At 61.0% G+C, this 20,018-nt stretch overlaps 2 protein-coding genes across 3 annotated transcripts; both read left to right on the top strand.

The window, feature by feature from the left end:
• Window positions 1-2,299: 2,299 nt before the first annotated feature.
• XKRX (XK related X-linked) lies at window positions 2,300-13,843 on the top strand. The gene is made up of 4 exons (XM_053989856.1): window positions 2,300-2,545; window positions 8,088-8,442; window positions 10,789-11,048; window positions 12,512-13,843. The coding sequence occupies exons 2-4, from the start codon at window positions 8,150-8,152 to the stop codon at window positions 13,255-13,257; spliced, it is 1,299 nt and encodes a 432-aa protein (XP_053845831.1). The 5' UTR covers window positions 2,300-2,545; window positions 8,088-8,149; the 3' UTR covers window positions 13,258-13,843.
• On the top strand, window positions 13,838-19,652 carry NOX1 (NADPH oxidase 1). 2 transcript variants are annotated; one of them, XM_053989855.1, is made up of 13 exons: window positions 13,838-13,880; window positions 15,956-16,051; window positions 16,438-16,548; window positions 16,627-16,711; window positions 16,788-16,930; window positions 17,008-17,189; window positions 17,386-17,524; window positions 17,620-17,712; window positions 17,877-18,103; window positions 18,183-18,345; window positions 18,432-18,578; window positions 18,791-18,915; window positions 19,099-19,652. In XM_053989855.1, the coding sequence occupies exons 3-13, from the start codon at window positions 16,489-16,491 to the stop codon at window positions 19,223-19,225; spliced, it is 1,491 nt and encodes a 496-aa protein (XP_053845830.1). In that variant the 5' UTR covers window positions 13,838-13,880; window positions 15,956-16,051; window positions 16,438-16,488; the 3' UTR covers window positions 19,226-19,652. The 2 variants fall into 2 exon arrangements, with proteins under 2 accessions (XP_053845830.1, XP_053845829.1); XM_053989854.1 differs by lacking the exon at window positions 13,838-13,880 and adding an exon at window positions 13,941-14,966.
• Window positions 19,653-20,018: the final 366 nt, after the last annotated feature.

Below are 20,018 nucleotides of genomic sequence, written 5' to 3'. Positions count from 1 at the left end.
GGTCTGCAGCCCTGCGCAGAGGGGTGGCCTCTCTGCAGCACCTACGAAGTGAGCAGCCCAGCACGTCCCTGTGCTTCATCCTCCCGCCTGGGCTCTCTCTTCACGGCAGGGAACATCTCATCCCGGGGTGTCCTGTCCCACGGCACAGCACTGCTGCCTTCTGTCTGGTGCACGCAAGCCAAGCCTGGAGAAAAAACCCGTCCTTCTGGGCAATACCCCATGGGCACAGACCCTGCTCTCACTGCCCCTCACATCAGGGGTGCCAGTCAGTCTCTCACCTGCTCATCCCCGCTGCACAGCCTCTGCTCACTTGCCCTTTGCGTAGCAGCTGCTTAAATTTAATCTGGATTTAAATTACTTACTCCTGCAGGCTCCTTAATCCTGGTGGGTCGGCCCAGGCCAGTGGCTGCTGGACCCGGCTGTGCTGGGACTGCCTGCCACGCTGGGTGACACGGCACTGGCTCGTCCACCCCACTGCAGCCTCGTGTCCCCATCACTGGTGGACGTGGCTTGTGGTGGGGACACTGCCTGACGGCCCTGTGGGCTGAATTAGGGGCTCCTCTAAGGGGCAGCTCCTCTGGCTTCTCCCTGCCTGATCCCTGAGGGGCTGTTTCTCTGCAGCCCCTGCAAGGAGCATCCCCTTCACGGTGTGCCCAGCTCTGCTGCTCACCCAGGGCCCCCTCTGAGCCGGGCTGGGGGACATCACTGCTCTCTGCTTGTGTTTTGTGCCCTGGCAAGGCACCGCCTGCGTGGCAGCAGGTCCTGTGCTCCCCGAGATGGAAACACAACCAGCCCCAGCAGGAGCCTGGCTGGGAGCAGGGAACTGGTGGAGACCCTCAGACCACAGGGCAGAGAGTGGAGAAAAAAAAAAAAAAAAAAAGCACCAGCTCCTCGATCTTCAGCTCTGAAGCTCTTATCTTGCTTCTCAGGTTTCCTGCTTCTTTTCCCAGCCAGAGCTGTCCTCCCTGGCTTGCTGCCACTGATGTGTGTGGAGAAGTCACACAGGGATGTCTGAGCTGCAGGAGCTCTGGGTGGGGGAAGTGGAGTCGAGAGGGACAAAGACATGAGGTCCTTCCAAAGCCATACCCAGGAGCAAACAGGGAGCCTGCTGGCTCACATCAGTCCGTGCTAAACCACCCAGCACCAGCAGCACTACCTCGACCAGCTGAGCACCAACCACGAGCCAGAGATGCTGAGACACTGCTCTGGCCCCAGGGGTGCAAGCCCAGGATGGGCACGGCCCCTTGCCCTTCCCTCCAGCCCCCCAGCCCCACGCCCTTCTCCCCAGCCCCACATGCTGTTGGGAACTCAGCAGCTGTCCTGGGCAAGGGAGGTGCCCCAGTTCCATGCCGTGGGCAGGCAGCCATGCATGGTAAATGGTTGATGAAGTTGCTGTTCTGGTATCACTGCCAGGTGCCATATTTGGGGTCACTGGCCACCCCTGTGCTGCTGATGGCGGGGCAGTGGCAGCAGCTCCCTGTCCCCATCCTGGTGGCCTTTCCTGGTTTGTCCATGCCTGTACCAGCAGCCTGAGGGGAGCAGCAGCCAGGGCAGGTTCACTCACAGCAGGGGCTGTGATGCTTTTTGCAGAATTAGCCGTATGAGGGCTGAAGTGATTTGCTCCGAGTGTCAGCTCTTGCCTCTGTGTTTAGGGGTGGCACTGTCAGGGGACAGGAATGTGCTATAACATGACCACAGGTGCTATAAATAGGGAAGTGCCATGTGTCAGGCAGCCCTGGAGGAGTGGCTCAGCTTCCTGAGGGGCAGCAGGATCTGATCTCCCTCTGGCACCAATGGCTTTGCAGACATCTCTGAACACTTGGGGTGCCACTGCTTTTAAAACAAGTGTCCAAAATCCCTGGTCAGACTAGAGCTGAGGACAGGAAAAGCCCCCAGGAGCCTGAGGCAGCTCCAGGTCACACCTCCCAGTACACACACACACCATGATCAACAGCCAGGAAAACCTCAAAATCCACCCCAAACCTGGTGAAACCCACACTGGGCTCCAGAGAGGCGGCACGAGGGCCAAGCCCACATGGATGTGAGTTCTGCTGGGCCTGCGCTCAGGTTCTGAGTGGGCAGCTGGCCCTCTGCCCACGCAGCCAGCCGGCCGGAGTGCAGCCACACACCCTCTGCCAGGGCCACTGGGCCTCCCCAGGCGGTGCCAGCGGGGACCCGCAGCAGCCATTCTCGTTTCCTTGGTGACTGTTGCCAGGTGAGAAACTCTAAGGCAGAATTTATTATCTTGGCAGATAAATGAAGATGTTCCTCACCAGAGCTGTAACCAGACCGTGCCGGGGCACGGTGCTGGGCTGGACCCTCTAGTGCTGCCAGCGCCAGCAGGAGCCCCAGGGAGGGCAGTGCCCGGGGCGCCGGGGCTGCCTGGCCCCTGGCATCGCTCCCCGGAAGGCAGCACGTGCTTTGGGGCTATTTCTGCCCGCTGGAGTGCCGCCGCAGAGGCAATGAGGCGAAACCACAGGGACCACGCGGAGGCGCAGATGGCCGCGGGCTGGCGGGCTGCCCTGCCTTGGCTTCACTAGACCCCGTGAGTACGTGCCCCGTCGGGCACATGGGAACCCCCCCTGGCACCCCCGGGGCAGGCAGCAGAGCTGGGGGGACGGCTGGGGAGCTTGGACGTGGGGAATGATGAAGGGAACACAGCGGGCAGAGCAATAGGGGCTGCCTGCAGCCCGGAGAGCCTTGAGCTGAGCTGACACCAAAGCCAAGGTGATGGCAAAGACCAAAAAGTCCTGGCAGAAATATTAGCAAGCTGTTCTGCTGTGCTTGGAACCACATCAACTCTGCCCGAAAAGGGACCTGTGGTGGGCAAGGACACACACAGGCTTTGAGGAGAGACTCATCTCTCTATTCAGTGTGTCATATGACAGCGCTCTGAGCTGGTAGGTATGCAAACAGCCACATTGTCCCTTTAAATCCCAGCACAGCGCTGGTGGCTAATGGTAACCCCGGATCACAGCAGCTCCCAAATCCCAAGAGCTAATTACAGGCAAACGCCCTGCAGTCAGGCTGGGAACACAGGATATTTACAGCCTGTGACACCGAGACCTGTTGGTGAGGAACTGGGGCACCGTGGAGGTTTTCTGGCATGCTGGGGACAGTGGATGGTTTGTGCCCCACTGCCATGCAGCCATTGTGGGCAACCATTCCTCGAGCTCTTTTGGGTAAGGGAGGTGGTTTTTCCAGAGTGTTCTTTGCTCCCCCACACCGGCACCATCACCCTGTGTTGGAGGCAGAAGCAGGCAGGAAGCATGCAGGGAATTGTTTGCTTTTCACCCAGTTCCTGGCAGGGAGCTTCCCAGCCAAAGCATACACAAATTTCTAGGAGAGGCTTGGATCTGAGCGCTCTGTTTGCCCCGCTCCCTGTGGCAGGACAAGCTGCCTCCTTGTTCCTTTCCCCATGCCCACAGCTCTGGGGAGCCCCTGTGATGGCCACAAGCCCTTCCCAGGCTCCTGCAGTGGTTTTGTTGAGAGCATTATGGTGCTCCTGCTGCTTTCCTGGGGGGGAAAGCACACATAAACTGTTCCTCCTGCCTGTCCGGGGCACACACAGGCACAGCCTGGCTGGGTTAGCACTCTGCCAGGGCTGTATACTCTTACAACAGGGACCAGGGGAATCAGTTAATTAAAGGTAATTTTAACCCTTCCTGCCTGGTTTAGTGTTACAGCATCACCCACTGCCTGTGCTGGGACTGTAGCCAAGGAGGCATGACTTCAAAATGTGTAATTATCGCAAAGATCTATAAATGCACCCAAAGGTAACTCTGCTTTCTTGTTAACGAGCTGAAGCATGAGGCAGCTGGCATGGCCTGTGCTGTGCCTGCAAGCATCCTCTGGCAGCACTGAGCCCCGTGCCCAGATCCAGTGGGCTCAGCACAGCCTCCAGGGAGATTTAGAGGGATGAGATCCTCAGCACAGATACCAGATTCTCTCCCAGCAGGGTCAGAGTGAGGCTGGATGTGGAACTGGAGTGGTGAAAGCAGTCGCACGATGAAGCAAATGGAATAAACATTTCCCCAACCAGAAACTATTCCACAGACTGCTGGGGCAGGGAAAAATACAGCTGAGTTACTGTGAAAGCAATGCAAAATCCAAACAGTTTGGGCTGTGGAAACCAGTCATTTGCAAAGTTATTTCCAAACTAAGTCAAAAATTCCCAGCTCAGAGATTCCTGGGAACGTCCCAGCCCTGCCGGTAGGGCAGCGTGGCTGCACTGAGGGGACAAAACCGTGTCCCCTTCTCACATACCCGTCAAGCTGGGGGACACTCTGTGATTGCCACTTCACCCGGCACACGGGGCGTTTTGCCCATCCACACGTCCCCTCTGTGGCTGAGTGTTTAATCCCCAGCACAGGCTGTGCTCTGAGGAGCTTTCAGCTCTGAAGGCAGGCAGCTCGGCCATCCCCACACCCCGAGCAGCTGCCTCCACCTCTGTGGCAGGGCTATATTTGGGAAGGCAGCAGAGCACTCGGCATGTTCCGACGAGCACCGTGGGAGCGGTGCCGGCTCCGGGTCCTAGAGAGAGAGCTGGGGGAGCACGCTGGCAGCTCTCCCCACCTGGGCTCTTTAAGAGTCTGGCTCGGAGCTCCCTGTCTTTTCCAAACGATTTTCTCTTCTCCTTTTACAGGAGCTGAGCCGCCAGGCAGGCATGTGTAAAGCAGACAGGGTTATTTTGAGACTGAGAGCCGGTGAGGAAGCTTGCTCCCACCCCACGCACAGCCCAGGCTCCCACACACAAATGCCCCAGCACATCCAAGGGGCTGGGAAAGCTGCACAGCAAACCCTGTGCTTTCACACAGTGGGGGCCACCACCACCACTGCCCTTTGTGTGTGCTGTGTGAACACTGGGATTAAAAAAAAAAAAAAAATTCTGGAGGCTGGGATTAAGAAATGAATGAAGCTGGGATGCTGTCCAGGGCAGGGCAGGCACTTGCAGAGACAGGAAAATTGACATTTGCACGTGGTGGTGAGACTCAGGTGCCTTGGGTATCCCCAGTGATCATTGTGGGTCCCTTCCAGCTCAGGAGATTCTGTGATTCCGTGAGTCCATGATTCTGTGATTCTGTGATTCCGTGATTATGTGGTTCTGTGATTCCATGATTCTGTGGTTCTGTGATTCCGTGATTCTATGATTCCGTGATTCCATGATTCTGTGATTCTGTGATTCCGTGATTCTGTGATTCCATGATTCTGTGATTCTGTGATTCCATGATTCTGTGATTCTGTGATTCCGTGATTACGTGGTTCTGTGATTCCATGATTCTGTGGTTCTGTGATTCCATGTCACTTCACATCCACCAGCCCAGGGGCTGTTCTGCTTCTGGGAGGTTCCAGAGTGAGGGCCAGTCAGCAGCCACCAGCTCTGCTGGTCCAGAATGCAGCCACTGTAGGGTGGGGACACCTGGGGAGGATGTCCCCAGCGCCTGGCCCGGCCCTGCTGGCCTGTGGCAGCTCTGGTTCAGGCAGTTTCTCTGTGGCACTGGTGTCCCAGGGTGTCTGTGCAGCCCCAGCTGTGCTGGGCTCGCAGGCAGAGGTGTGGGCGTGGGGTTGGCAGGGACAGGGAGTGGCAGGGCAGCAGGACAGGAGCTCTGGCTGATGCTATCTGTGACCCACATCGCTTTTTTGGCCTGTCTGCTGTTTACAGCGCAGAGGACAGGTGGGGTCAGGCTGTAGAAGTGACTCACAGCATGAACAGCTCCTGCTGCTCCTTGCTTGGGACAGAAAATGGGATAATAACTGGTGTGGAAAATGCTGTGAGGCTTTGTTTCTCCATTCCTCTCGATGGCTGCTGGGGCTTACGGATACAGGACTGGAATTTTTGCTTGCTTAAACAGTTGCTCTTAAGTATTTCATCACGAAGCAAGGGAAGCTGAAATTAAAAATATGATGAGTCGAAGCCCAGGCATTGCTCAGCCGAGGGCTTGGTGACCTGCCAGACTCCTGGGGAATGCTTTTAATTTGGATAAGTGGAAGTTGCATAAATGGTACAAACGGCACGCTGCTCTTGCTGCTCATACAGAGCCGTGGGTGCTGTTGGCAGTGCCACAGGATGTGTTGTCACTGGCTCAGCACCCAGCCAGGCACAGCTGCTCCCGTGCACAGCTCCCACCCCGGCTGGACACCATCACCAGACAGCCTGGACACTGCTGCCTTCACCCTCTGCCCTGCCAGAGGTTTTTTTTGGAGAGGCTGTTTTCCAAAAAACATCTTGAAAATATGTAACTGTCATACCAGAGCTGAGTGGTCACACATAGATCTCCCGTCCCCACCAGTCAGGCCAGTCTCCATGAGCTCATGGGGATTGTGGTTTCCCAAAGCAGCTGTTCAGCTTGGAAGTAGAAGCTCTGAGCAGCTGCAGGGACAGGGATTGCTTCTGTGTGGGAGCTGTTGCTGGGGGAGGTATGGCCTCCACAGTCTCAGGCAGTTTTATTCTCAGCTCTCCTGCTGATAAACCCGATAGCCCTGGTAATGCTTCCAGCCCGGTGAAATGGGGAAAACTCCTGTGCGTGTGGTTTGGGAGGTTTGGTGCTTTTGGCTGGCGTGGGGCAGGTGCGTGGACAGTGTCTCTGTTGCTAACGTGGGCACCTCCCTGTGAGCTGGCCTAGCTGCCGAGGGCTGAGCACTGAGAGCCTTTCACAAGTTACCTAAAAATTCCTGGTGTGCCTAAAGCGGGGAAGATTGACCAGTGTCAGACACTCTTTGCCTTGTCCCGTGTGTCCCAGCCAGGCAGCGTGTGCCCAGGCTGGACTGAGGGATGTGGCAGGCAGTGGGTGCCCAGGCAAGACAGCGTGTGTTCGTCCCCCCCGTGCCCTCACCACCACTCCTGGGGACAGGTGGGCAGGGCTGCTGCTGGAGGCAGCGTGAGCTGGGCACAGCAGGGACCCCCATGGCCACGGAGGTGGGCAGCAGCCCAGCCAGCCTCCCTTCCCACCACTGGGCGGGTGAACGAGGTGGGACAGACAGGAGGGAGGGGGGCTGAGCGCTGGGAGGTTTGGCTCTGTCAGCGAGTCCACACATCCCATTATCTCCGGGGCGGGTCCTTGAAGGTGATGGGAAAAGCGCTCTCGCTCAGCTGTAGCACAAGGTCACAGCTGGAGGCAGGAACACGCAAGACACAGGAGACACATCTCCCGTGTAACAACGTTCCCAAATCTCGATACACACACCAGGCACTCAGGGGACCTGAAGGGCGTCCCCGACACAGCCTGTCTTGCAAGATACCAAAATGCTCCCTGCCTTGACAGCACCCCCCTCCCACACGCTGCCCCGCCGAGCGCAGGACCATGTGGTGCCATTCTGGGTCTGGAGCTGGGGTCAGGCCCCGGGTCTGAGGTGCTGGTGGGTGCAGGCAGCTCTCTGGCAGCTGTCTGATTCAGGCATCCTTCCTGCCCTGCCCTGGGACCCCAGTGTCCCTGGGGCTACCTGGCAATTCTCCCCTGGAGGGACCCTCCGTGTGCTGCTGCACCTTGGGGCGTTGGAAACTGCCCGGAATTGATTTGGCCTGGCCTTGACAGGGGGGTCCTGGGGAGGGCTCCAAAGTCTCCAGGGCACACCCGAGGGGTAGCACGGGGATTGTCAGCACTGTGACTGGGGAGGGGGAGACCCCAGGTGGGTCTGTGGGGGCTCTGGGCTGTGGGTCCTGGCCATGCCGGGGAGGCGCTTCCCTGCGGAGACGGGGAGTCCTCGGTAGAAGGTCCTGCTCCGAGACAGGGGTTTCGGGGCAGAGGCGCAGGTGGGGCTGTCCCGGGGCAGGGACCTCCACACCCGGAGGGACCAGGGCACAGTAGCGATGGGGGTCCCGGAGCAGGAGGGCGGCGGCCAGGGCAGGGATGCGGCGCCGGGAGCCGGGGGCCCCGGGCTGGAGGATATGGACGCGGTGGGGACGCCTGGCCGGCGGAGCCCGGGCCGAGGGGTCGGGGCGGTGCCGGGGCGGTGCCGGGGCGGTACCGGAGCGGGGCCGTGCGGGGCCGTGCGGGGCCGTGCGGGGCCGCCCGTCGGGGCCCGGTGCGGCGGGGCAGCCCCGCCCCGCCCCGTCCCGCCCCGCAGCGCGGCTCTTCTCTCCGCTGCAGCCCGGGATGGCGCCGCGGCGGGGCTGAGCGCCCGGGCCGGGCCGGGCCGGGCCGGGGCCGCCATGGACGGTCCGAGCGGGGGCTGCCCGCCCGCCGCCGCCCCGTCGCGGGCGAAGCTGCCGCTCGGCATCGTCTTCTCGACGGCGCTGTTCTGCGGGGAGGGGGCGGCGGCCGCCGTGCTCTGCCTCTCCTACGGCCACTCCGACGACCGCTTCTGGCTGGCGCTCACCGTCTTCTTCGTGCTCTGCCCCTCCGTCCTGGTGCAGCTCACCCTCATCTTCGTGCACCGCGACCTCAGCCGCGACCGCCCGCTCGTCCTGCTCATGCACCTGCTGCAGCTCGGGCCCATCATCAGGTGAGCGCGGCGGGGACCCCGGGCACCCCCGAGCACCCCCGGCACCCCCGGCACCTCCGGGCACCCCCGGCACCCCCGGCACCCCCGGTACCCCCGGGCACCCCCGGCACCCCCGGGCACCCCGGCACCCCCGGCACCCCCGGTACCCCCCGGCACCCCCGGTACCCCCGACACCCCGGCACCCCCGGTACCCCCGGTACCCCCGGCACCCCCGGGCACCCCCGGCACCCCCGGTACCCCCGAGCACCCCCGGCACCAATACGCGGAGCCCGGCAGGGGCGCGGGCACCGGGTGAGAGCAGGGAGCGGCGCCGGGCAGGCCGGGCACGCCGGGACCATGTGTCAGCGGCCATCTGCCGGGAGCTGCTCCTGCCGGCTCCCCGTCCCTCCTCCCCGCCTCTGCTGCTCCCGGCCCGCCGGGGCCCCTTGCTCGCCGGTGGTGCCGCCGGTGCTCCTGCTGCTGGACCCCGCTCCGGGCAGGACGCGGCTCTGCCAGCCTGTTGTGTCCCAGCTGCTGGGAAAGCTCTGCTCGAGGTCTGGGAGGCAGCCAGCGATTCACTCAGCCTCTTGGTTTTGCCGTCATTTGGTTGTGCTTGTGCTGGGAGCACAGGTGGGAATCCCCGGTGGGCGTTCCAGGGTGAATGCTGACACGGTGTGGAGCTGAGTCAGGGGAGGTTTACATCACATATCGGGAAAAGGTTTTACACCCAGAGAGAGGGTGGTGGAGCTCTGAAACAGGCTCCCCAGGGAAGTGGTGACAGCACCTGGCCTGTCTGAGTTCAGCAAACGTGTGGACAATGCTCTTGGGCACATAGTGGGATTCTTGGGGTGTCCTGCATAGGGCCAGGAGTGGGACTCAGTGGGGTTATGGGACATGGAGAAGAGCTAGGTGCAGGAGTGGGGCTGGCACGGGAACTGTGGGGCCACTGGGCTGTGCTGGGAAGAGGACAGTGAGGGGGTGGATGGATGTTGCACAAGCTGATCCCTCATTCCTTGGGAATGCTGCAGTGCCTCCCGGGCTGTCACCACCCTGGGCAGGCTGCTCCATGAGAGCGCACTGCAGGAGGCATGGCACAGCACCATCTCCGTGGGGCTCCTCCCCGAGGGCAGGCCAGCAGCCACGCTTTGGGCTCGCTGTACCCACAGGGCTCCAAAACCACCGTGGCTGCTCCGCACTTCCTCTGTCAGCGGAAACAAGCAGTGTGCCAGATGTGTCCCCGGCACCATGTCTTAACTTCAGAGCCACCTGGGGGCCTTGCCTCGGTGCTGCCAGGCTGTGCTGGCCCACAGGAGTGCTGTGACTCTCACCACACCAACCGAGGCTGGCAGAGATGGGTGGGTGCTGCCCAGCTGCTGTACAGGCCAGCCGGGGCTGCCTGGGGAAGGCTGCTTCAGCCGGCTGCTCGGGCTGGAGGTGGAGCCCAGCCTGCTGAGAAGGTCTGGCTGGGCACTGGGAGCCAGCTGGATCTACACTTCAAGCTGGGCCTTTGGGATGAAACTGTTTTCCCATTGGAGTTTGCAATGAGCCATGAGTGCTGGCTTGATCTGTCCAGAGAATTTATCTTAAACCCTCCCTCCTTTTGGGTTTGATCCACAGCAATTTGTGCTGTCCTGATAAGCGCTCATAAACAATGATGTCCTGTTGGTTGCAGAGCCAGCTGGTCCCCAGGCAGGAGCCAAGCTGATCCCCCCTGGCCACGCACACCCACCCCACGGCTGTGTGGAGGGGCCGGGGTCCCCCAGTCCCTGCAGGCATGGCAGAAAGGCACAGCCCTGCCCACAGTGAGGCCTGCAGGGAAGGGGCTGCGGAAGCGCTGCCTTATCTGCCCGTGCCACACACGGCTTCACCCCGCGCCCTCCTTCCTGCTGTCCCCACCAGGGAGGAAGCGTGGAAGCCTTCTTCTGCTCAAGATGGGAGATCAAAGAAGACTCTGATATTCAGCTCTGATATTTCAGAGTTTCTTTTGCCTCTGCTTAGAGGAAGAGGTTTCTGCCAGTTGGGAGAACAGGACCCAAGGGTGATTAACACCTTCCTGTAGCTGCAGCTCCCAGCAGAGTCGCTGCTTCGTACCCTGGATGCTGCACCTCTTCCAGCAGCTGTTTCACCCCTCGCTGGAGCAGTTGTTGCCCCCCTTGCTCCCCGTGATTCACCCTGAGTGCTGGAGCAGAGGAGCAGCCACGGGGCATCCCCGTGGTGCTGGTGTGACCGGTCAGGCACTGCCCACAGCACTGCTGGGCAGTTGCCCAGAGCGGTCGGGCTGCGCTCAGCAGGAGTGGGCTGTGGCCAGCACCAGGCCAGGTGGGGCTGGAGGTGCTGGCAGGGGTGACAGCTCCTGTGTCCCCACAGGTGCGTGGAGGCCCTGGTGGTGTACTGCTGGTCCGGGCGGGAGGAGGAGCCCTACGTCACCATCACGCGCAAGCGGCGGCTGCGGAAAGGCTACGAGGTGGAGATGGAGCAGGAGGTGGGACACTCGGAGCGCCGCCTGGCCACGCACCGCAACGCCTTCAAGCGCATGGCGGTCATCCAGGCCTTCCTGGGCTCCACGCCGCAGCTCACCCTCCAGCTCTACATCAGCGTCCTGGAGAAGTACGTCCCTGTTGCCCGAGGTAAGGGGCACGTGTGCTCCCCAGGAACCCCACCAGGGCACCTCCTGTGGCAGCTGCTCAGCTGCTTGTGCTGATGTGACATCCAGGCAACCCAAAAAGTCCCTCCCGGGGACACAGCTTCCGCTGGACTCCCCTAAATGTGGAGCACAACCCGCAGAAGCTGGGCACTCTGCAGCTCTCTGCTTTCTGCTTTTGGTCTTGCAAAGTGGGAAAGAGCAGCATGGCTGAGGTGCCAGGCTCTGCTCCCAGCCCCGTGCTCGTATCTGCCCTCCAGAACCAAGCCACCCACCCAGTGCCATGTCTCATAAGAGGGTCAGGTCCCTGCCTTCCTGCTCCAGTCTCCATTCATTTTTTCCATCTAGCTACAGGCTCTGGCTTCCCTCAAGTCCCCCCACCGTATCTATTTCTGCACATTTTCCCACAGCAGAGCTCCCAGCCCAGCACTCCCACTCCGAGGCTCCCTTGCCTGCTCCCAGGATGTTTGTGTGCTTGGGGGTGGATATGCCAGAGCAAACTTCTAGCTCCCATTTTGGCACCGAGCTGGGCACGCAGGTGTGCTCCTGCACCATTCCAATTACAGTGCTGGGTGAAGGAGCTGCCCTCACCCACCCGCTCTCCCAGCAGTGCGGGGAGCCCAGACCTTGTCATCTGTGCCCACAGCAGGTGCACGAAAAGGGAAGCACAGGGGATGCCCCATAGAAACCCCCTAATATGCCACAGCCCTCTGCAAAGGCATTTTGGGGAGTTGCAGATGCACTGGAAGAATGAGTGCCAGTGCTGCCCTAGCAGTAGATGCAGGAAGTAAATACCAAATGATGTTTTGGGTGATTCCCTCACAGCTGGAGTGCCAGCTCAGCCCTGCAGCTGGCAGCCACCATGGATGGGACCAGCTGCACTCTTCTATTTTTCTCCATGGTATTCCTGGCTGTGCTGAATGTGAACAGCTGCCTGCATTCCCTACAAATGACCTTGGCTTTGCAGCCCTCGGATGGGACTGGCTCTTGGGGTGCCTCTGGGGCTACAGTGGTGCAGCTCTTGGCTGGGATGAAGGCAGAGGGGCCCTCAGAGCACAGACTGTGCCCTGCTTACCCTTGAGCAGCATTTCCTGCACAGGGCAGGGGGGCTGGGGCATGGTCCTAACACAGAAATGGCTCCAGTTTGGCCAATTCTTGTGTTTTATTGGTATAGGGAGAACCTTTGGGTTCTGAGCCTCCTGCTGCCAGCAACTTCCCCCACAGCCACCTCATCATGGGGACTGTCACCGCCATCCATGAGCTGTTCCAGCAGTGCTCACACTGAGCCTTCTGCTGTGAGCCCAGGTGTTTGGCACCCTGTACTTCTCACCCAGGACTGGTTTCCCACCTGGAGCTGTCGCCCCGCACTTTGCACCCCAGGCAGTGGAGAGGCTGGGACAGAGCCTGGTCTCCTATGCTGCCTCACTGCCCTGCTCTCTCCCTCTGCAGCCGTCCTCATGGCCATCTGCCTGGTGTCGGTCACCTACGGAGCACTGGTCTGCAACATCCTGGCCATCCAGGTCAAGTACGATGACTACAAGGTGCAGCTGCGGCCGCTGGCCTTCCTCTGCATTGTGCTGTGGCGCAGCCTGGAGATCTCCACCCGCATCGCCGTCCTCGTGCTCTTCAGCACCGTCTTCAAGCACTGGATCATCCCCATCGCCCTGGCCAACCTCCTGGTGGTCTTCTTCTTGCCCTGGGTGCAGTTCTGGCGCAGCGGCAACCGCCTGCCTGACAACATCGAGAAGAACTTCAGCCGCCTGGGCACGGTGGTGGTGCTCTGTGCCTTCACCCTCCTCTACTCCAGCATCAACATGTTCTGCTGGTCGGCCGTGCAGCTCAAGCTGGCCGACCGGGACCTCATCGACAAGTCGCAGAACTGGGGCCGCCTGGCCGTGTACTACGTGGCCCGGCTGGCGGAGAACACGGCCCTCGTCATCCTCTGGTACTTCTTCAAGACTGATGTCTATGAGAACGTCTGCACCGCGCTGCTGGTGCTGCAGCTGCTCCTCGGCTACTGCCTGGGCATCTACTTCATGCTCCTCTTCTTCCAGTACCTGCACCCCTGCCGCCAGCTCTTCCGGCACAACGTCGCTGACTTCCTGCACTGCGTGTGCTGCCGCCGGCACGCGGCGGGGACCCCGCTGTGCCTCGAGGCACCCTTGGAGCCCGGCGTGAGGCACAGCATTGTCTGAGCGCCTGGCTCCTCCAGCCAGCTACGGGCACGGGGATGGGCAGCACGGGGCTGCGCCACAGCCAGAGGATGCTCGTGGCACGGGCCGAGCGCTGCCTGCTCCTGCAGTGGCAGCAGGTCCCAGTGCATCCCCACGGGGACAGGGGGACAGGAGCGTGCCTGCCCGCTCAGGACCACTCACATGAACATGAAGGAGGGTTGATTCGGATTGGACATAAGGAAGTTTTTTGCAAAGAGAGTTGTGAGGCACTGGCACATGTTGCCCAGAGAAGTGGTGAATGTCCCGTCCCTGAAAACATTCAAGGCCAGGTTGGATGGGCTCTGAGCAACCTGGCCTAGCCAAAGATGTCCCTGCCCATCTCTGGAGTGTAACTAGATGGCCTTTAGAGGTCCCTTCCAACCCAAACTATTCTACAATTCTACAACTTATGGGGTGCCCCAACCACTTGCCCCTGCAAGCTGGCTGCCACATGGTGCACAGCCCCTGGGGTGCCCCGACACCCCCACCTGCTGCTGTGGTGCATATTTCGACCTCGGGCCACGGGTGCCACTGGGACTGTTTTAAGCAGTAAAGAAACTTTGCTGTAGCTGCGCGTCTGGGTGCTGGCAGTGACTCATGCGAGGGTGGGGACCTGCCACCGGGGCTGGCAGGGGTGCACACACCTGCTGTCCACGTAAAACTCTCCTTTACAGGCACCGGAATGGGGCTGTGCCAGCGGGAAGTGGGGATGGGGGGAGCCCCTCTGTGCAGCCGATAAGGTTCAGGAGCATGGTGGGATCGGGGCTGGCCTCATCCTGTGCTTCCGTCAGCATGGCCATGGCTGCAGGCCAGGAGAGAGCAGCATGCCAGCAAGCAGCAAGCCTGTCTGACCTGTTCCTCCAGGCTCAGGGGCCCAGAACAGGCTGCTGTTCCCAGCTGGATCACTGGACACCCCAGGGCTCAGGGCCCTGCAGTGGAGGGCAGGCAGGAAGGGAGGGGTGGCTGGCACAGCAGTGGCAGTGGGTGCTGATGGGACCCAGACATCCTGGCCCCAAACCAGGAGTGCGACACCCCCACCCCAGCACCCATTTTTGGGGTCGGCTCAGTTTGGGTGCTGGGCTGAGGATGCTCATCAGCCCTGGGTGCTGCACCACTGGTGCTCGGTCTTAAATCACCCGCCCTGTAATGGATGCCCGGGCTGGACCCTGGCACCAGCACAGCGCCGTGACCCCAGGATGCTTCTCTTCCTTTTCCCTGCAAAACGGGCAGTGGAGGCTGGTGAGGGAGGCCAGGGAAAACAGAGCTGCTGAGCCAGGCACAGGATGGATCCTCTGCAACTTCTTCCCAGGAAATTCCTGCCTTACAAAAAAAAAGCCCCGTTTTTGTCCTCAGAGGTTGCGAAACCCCAGGAGGAGCAGCCGGACACCCTGTGTGACCCAGCCGTGGGGCCACGGGGGCTCTCTCAGCACGGGGGATCTCAACTGGCCAGCACGAGGGGCTCGTTTCGGCGTTGGCCGATTGGGTCAGCCCTGCCTTCCTGGAAGGTGGCCTTTGAAAGCGCCGGCATTTCCTTAAAGTCTCCTCGGGGGAAAGTCCCCGCGGTGCCGTTCCCGCGGCCGGGACGGTCGCGCCGGCTGCTGCCTCCATAAAACGGGCGGGCAGCGGCGGCGCGGGCACAGCGCACCATGGGCAGCTGCCTGGTCAACCACTGGTTCTCGGCCGCCGTCCTCGTGAGTGTGCGGGGCTGCGGGCTCAGCGCCGCGGCGCTCTGCGGGCTAAGGGCGCTGGGGGGCTCAGGGGGGAGATGGGGACTGATGGGCTGCCCTGGGGCTGGGCTGTGGGGAGAGACAAGCATCCCCTCTGCTCGCCAGCCCGCGCGCCCCGGCAGCCAGGGGAGGGATGGGCTCTGGAAAACCGAAGTCTTGGGGAAAGCACAGCTCACGGGGAAGGGGGTCCTGGAAAATTTTAAAATGCTGCTGCTTTGCCTGGCCACTTTGGCTGGGAGCCTCCCACGTGCCTCTTCTCCCCTTGTGAGAGGAGGAGGATCCTGTGAGAAGTCGTGGCAGGGTGAGGAGCTGGCACCATGGGGACCATCTGCCAGTGCCGTGCTGCAGCATCTCCGGTGTAACAGAGCTTGCCTGGCCAGCACCCATCAGCTGCTCAGCACCGTGTGAGGAGCTGTGAATGCATGGGAACATGGGGGTTTACTGACAGTTGGGCTATTTTAATTTTTTAAGTTACTTAAAAAAGAAAAAGAAAACAGCCAAAAAACAAATATACAGCAGGGTGTGGTTTTTCTTGGGATCTCTGCAAAAATTCAGTGGCTGTGAGAGGCGGCAGTGTGGGGTGCAGGGGGGTTAGGCAGGGGACAGCAGCACAGTGGGGCCCCTGTGAAACTTCCTTGTCCCAGAATCTTTCCCACGCTGTCCTGACCCCCCTCCAGATCTGCCTTCCCTCCCGTTACACGGGTGTTGCCTGCTCCTGCCTTTCCTCCTTCCTCATGCACGGGTGATGCACAGGGCAGCGTGTGACAAGACAGCAATTCTGCAAGGCTTCCACACCTCTCCCCACCTGTGACCCTGTGTCCCAGCCCTGTGCGTGACAGGGCAGCTCACAAGGAAACGGGACGGGACACGCTGTCCTGACACCCTCTGGCTGCACCCAGTGTGAGAGGCTCCCGGGACAGGATCCCTCACGAGGCTGTGACTTTCCCCTGCAGGCAGCCTGGCTGGGCATCAACATCTTCCTCTTCACCTACTACTTTCTGTTCTTTGACCGGGACGAGCGGTATTTCTACACCAGGGCCATCCTTGGGGTAAGGTGCTCCCCACGGCACCCTGCCTGCCCAGGCAGACGAGCCCCTCGGGGCCCTGCTGCAGTGGGGTGGGGGCTGCAACATCCCACGCCCCTTTCATGTTCTGTTCTCTTCCAGCCCACCATCATTCATCCCACTCTGTGGTCTGGCATTGCACCATGCTAGTCTCTGCCTTGATCCCTGTCTGGTCTCAGCCCAGCAGCATCCCAGCCCAGCCTAGCATCTCCCCCTCCTAGTCCTCTCCTAGCATCCCTCCCAATCTCCATGCTAGCCCAGCATCTCTCCATCCCAGTTCCCAGCCTAGCTCAGCACTGATTGGCCCCATCCTGACCCAGTCCTGGCACAGCACGACAGGACAGTGGTGCTCACCCCTCTCTTCTCCCCAGTCCGCGTTGGCATGGGCTCGAGCGTCAGCCAAGTGCCTCAACTTCAACAGCATGCTGATCCTGCTGCCCGTGTGCCGCAACCTGCTCTCCTTCCTCCGTGGGACCTGCTCGGTGAGTGTCCCGTGGTGGCACAGCAGTGTGGCCGTCCCCATCCCTGTCCCGTCCTGACACCGCTGCCTCTCCCTGCAGTGCTGCAGGCGGACGTTGCGGAAGCAGCTGGACCACAACCTCACCTTCCACAAGCTGGTGGCCTACGCACTGGCCCTGCTCACAGGTACCCCCTGCACTGGGATGGGGCAGCAGTGGGGACTGGGAGCTGCCCGCTGGGTGACTGCCTGTCCCCTGTCCAGCTGTGCACACCATCGCCCACCTCTTCAACCTGGAGCGCTACAACCAGAGCCAACAAGCCACCGACGGCAGCCTCCCCGCCGTCCTCTCCAAGGTGCACCTGCAGGGCAGCAAGTGGCTGAACCCCATCCACTCCAACCAGACGGTGAGTGTGGCCTTGGCATCCAGCAACCCACCACGACCTGTCCCCTGCTCCCCTAACCCACCCTGCTGCCCCTGCAGACCGTCGAGTACGTGGCTTTCACGACCATCCCGGGGCTCACCGGGGTGATCATCACGCTGGCACTCATCCTCATGGTCACGTCCTCCACCGAGTTCATCCGCAGGAACTACTTCGAGCTCTTCTGGTACACGCACCACCTCTTCCTCGTCTACTTCGCTGGCCTCGTCATCCACGGCATCGCGTAAGGCTCCTCACCCTGCCCAGGGCAGGACAGCGAGGGGCAGTGCACACAGACCCCTGTGGGGCAGCTGTGGGGACAGCGGGGCTGTGAATTGCCATTCCCAGGGCGGGCTGGCCCAGCTGGCCTCACGCCGTGTGGCTCAGCCCTGGCTGGGAGCAGAAGCTGGCCCCTGGGCTCATCCCTCACCTCCCTGCAGTGGGCTGGTGCGTGGGCAGACGGAGCAGAGCATGGCAGAGGTGCCCCCCAATCACTGCGCCGAGTACCTCACACAGCGGGAGCAGAACTGCACCCACAGCTGCTGCAAAGACCCCGAGTTCGGGAGCATCCCTGCCGAGGTAGGGCAGTGGTGGGATGGCTCTGGGGGAGAAGGATGCTCTGGGATGCTCCAGCCCTGACCCTGCCCAATCCTTGCTCTCCTCCATCTTCACAGTCCTGGAAGTGGGTTCTTGCCCCCATCATCCTCTATGTCTTTGAGCGGATCCTGCGGGTCTGGCGCGCGCAGCAGAAGGTGCTTGTCACCAAGGTGGGTGGTGCAGAGCCTGTTCCTCTGCCAGCTCCTACCCTTGGAGTCACCGGTGCCACAGCCCCTCGCCGTGGTGGCCATGGGGAGGCAGGCAGGTGCCACAGGCACAGCCCCTTCCTAGGGACAGGGGCCAGGCTGGGCGCTGAGCCCTGCCCGTGCCCCAGGTGGTCATGCACCCTGCCCGCGTGCTGGAGCTGCAGATGCAGAAGAAGGGCTTCTGCATGGAGGTGGGGCAGTACATCTTCGTCAACTGCCCCGCCATCTCCCCGCTGGAGTGGCACCCCTTCACCCTCACCTCTGCACCCGAGGAGGACTTCTTCTCCATCCACGTCCGGGCAGCTGGTGACTGGACAGAGCGTCTCATTGACACCTTCCAACTGGAAACACCCAGGTAGGCTGGGGAGTGCCCAACAGGTCATGCCAGGGATGTGGGGAGGCCGTACCTCTCACCCAGGCCCTGCTTTGGCCAGGGTCGAGGTGGATGGTCCCTTTGGCACAGCCAGCGAAGACGTGTTCCAGTACGAGGTGGCCATGCTGGTTGGAGCGGGCATCGGCGTCACCCCCTTCGCCTCCATCCTCAAATCCATCTGGTACAAGTTCCAGCAGGCTGACCAGACCCTCAAGACCAAGAAGGTACCGAGTGTCCCATGGGACCGACTGTGGGTTTCTTCCTCTGGCTCTGCTCCTCCTTGAGCAATGCCTCTCCCCCTGCATCCCAGATCTACTTCTACTGGCTCTGCCGGGACACAGGAGCCTTCGCCTGGTTCAATGACCTGCTCGCCTCACTGGAGCAGAAGATGGCTGAGTCGGGCAAGGCAGACTTCCTCACCTACCGTCTCTTCCTCACTGGCTGGGACACCAGCATTGTGAGTCAACCACGGGCTGGCATGGCTGCAAGAGGGGGACACGGGGTGGCCAAGCTGGGCAGCAAGGGCAGGGCAAGCATGACAATGGCTTTTAGGCACAAAGTCCAGGCACGGTGTTTGGTGGGATCAGCAATGGATGCTCCTCTGTGGTGAGGGACTGGAGGGGGGCTCATGGGTGGTGCCCGGGGCTCTCACCATCCCTGCCTGCCCAGGCCAACAACGTGGCGCTCCGCTTCGACACCGCTACGGACACAGTGACGGGCCTCAGGCACAAAACCATCTTCGGGCGGCCCATGTGGAACATGGAGTTTGCAGCGGTGGCTGCAGCCCACCCCAGGTGAGAGCTGAGCACAGAATTCAGGATGTTGGAGTCGGAGGCATGCCCTCTACCCTGGCACTCAGCACCGGGCTGGCTTTGGGAGAGATGTGCTATCCTGGGCAGGGAGCCCAAAAAGCTTTTAAATCCCTTTTCCCTGAGTTGCCAGCCTGGCACTGACATGCCCGTCCGTGCTGTTTGCAGGTCAGTGGTCGGTGTGTTCCTCTGTGGGCCGGAGGCCCTGGCAAAGAGCCTGCAGAAGTCTTGTCACCAGCACTCCAGCCTGGACCCCAGGAAGGTCAAATTCTACTTCAACAAGGAAAACTTTTAAGTGGCAGTGAGGCTGGTGCCCCAGCGGGCAGGGACCCTGACTGTAGTGCCTCAAGCCTTTCCAAAGCAAGGCCAGGGATAAGCATCTGTGCATGCACTGAAGCCCAGCAGGACACGGTGAGGTACCCCATCTCCATGAGAAATTCCAGGTTCAAAGACTGCTGCCTGCCCGTCCTGGTGTACAAGGATCCTCATGGAGCAAGTGGGCCTGTGGCTCCACCCAGCCCCCTCACTGGGAAACCAGAGCCACATTCTGTGATGCTGCTGGAGCAGCGGGAAGCAGTGGGAGCCCAGTGGGTTGGGCAGAACCACTGGATGGGGATGGGACGTGGGCATCCATGCAGGTGTCAGGGGCCAAACGTGCCCCTCAGGGTTTAAACATTCATTTGGATAAGAATAAATTAAACTTCCTTTTCTTTGTAATGAAAGCCTCCGTGGTGAGCCAGCTGTGCAGGTACAAAGGAGCCCGTGCTCTGCCCCTTGCAGGCCTGCAATAGAAGAGCTGGTTGATAGCAAACCCTCTGGGGTGCAGGATCACACACCCCTCTGCATGGGCTCGCTGCCACCCTGGCAGCCCAGAGCCAGCCTGCACCCAGCACACAGCTCAGCTCCACCAGGTTCTGCTCCAGCATATGCAGAGAGGGAAACCCCGCTCCCTGAGCAGGCTGGCGTGGTAAGTGATACTGCAATTGGATCCAGAGCCCTTCCTGCCCGGCCAGCAGGAATAGAAAGCCAAGCTCTCTGTCCTGCCCTTCCCCTAGACCCCTGTAAACAGCAGGGCACAAGAAATTCCA

The sequence above is a fragment of the Vidua macroura genome, chromosome 14, assembly GCF_024509145.1.
Source record: "Vidua macroura isolate BioBank_ID:100142 chromosome 14, ASM2450914v1, whole genome shotgun sequence".
Classification (NCBI taxonomy): domain Eukaryota; kingdom Metazoa; phylum Chordata; class Aves; order Passeriformes; family Viduidae; genus Vidua; species Vidua macroura.
This window is presented reverse-complemented; position numbering and strand designations above follow the sequence as displayed.

Coding starts and splice junctions, on each gene's coding strand:
- NOX1 (XM_053989854.1), top strand. CDS start 14,922: ATGGGCAGCTGCCTGGTCAACCACTGGTTCTCGGCCGCCGTCCTC. Junction 14,967..15,955: donor GGTTCTCGGCCGCCGTCCTC/GTGAGTGTGCGG, acceptor TTTCCCCTGCAG/GCAGCCTGGCTGGGCATCAA. Junction 18,346..18,431: donor AGACCCTCAAGACCAAGAAG/GTACCGAGTGTC, acceptor CCTGCATCCCAG/ATCTACTTCTACTGGCTCTG.
- XKRX (XM_053989856.1), top strand. CDS start 8,150: ATGGACGGTCCGAGCGGGGGCTGCCCGCCCGCCGCCGCCCCGTCGCGG. Junction 8,443..10,788: donor CAGCTCGGGCCCATCATCAG/GTGAGCGCGGCG, acceptor GTGTCCCCACAG/GTGCGTGGAGGCCCTGGTGG. Junction 11,049..12,511: donor GTACGTCCCTGTTGCCCGAG/GTAAGGGGCACG, acceptor CTCCCTCTGCAG/CCGTCCTCATGGCCATCTGC.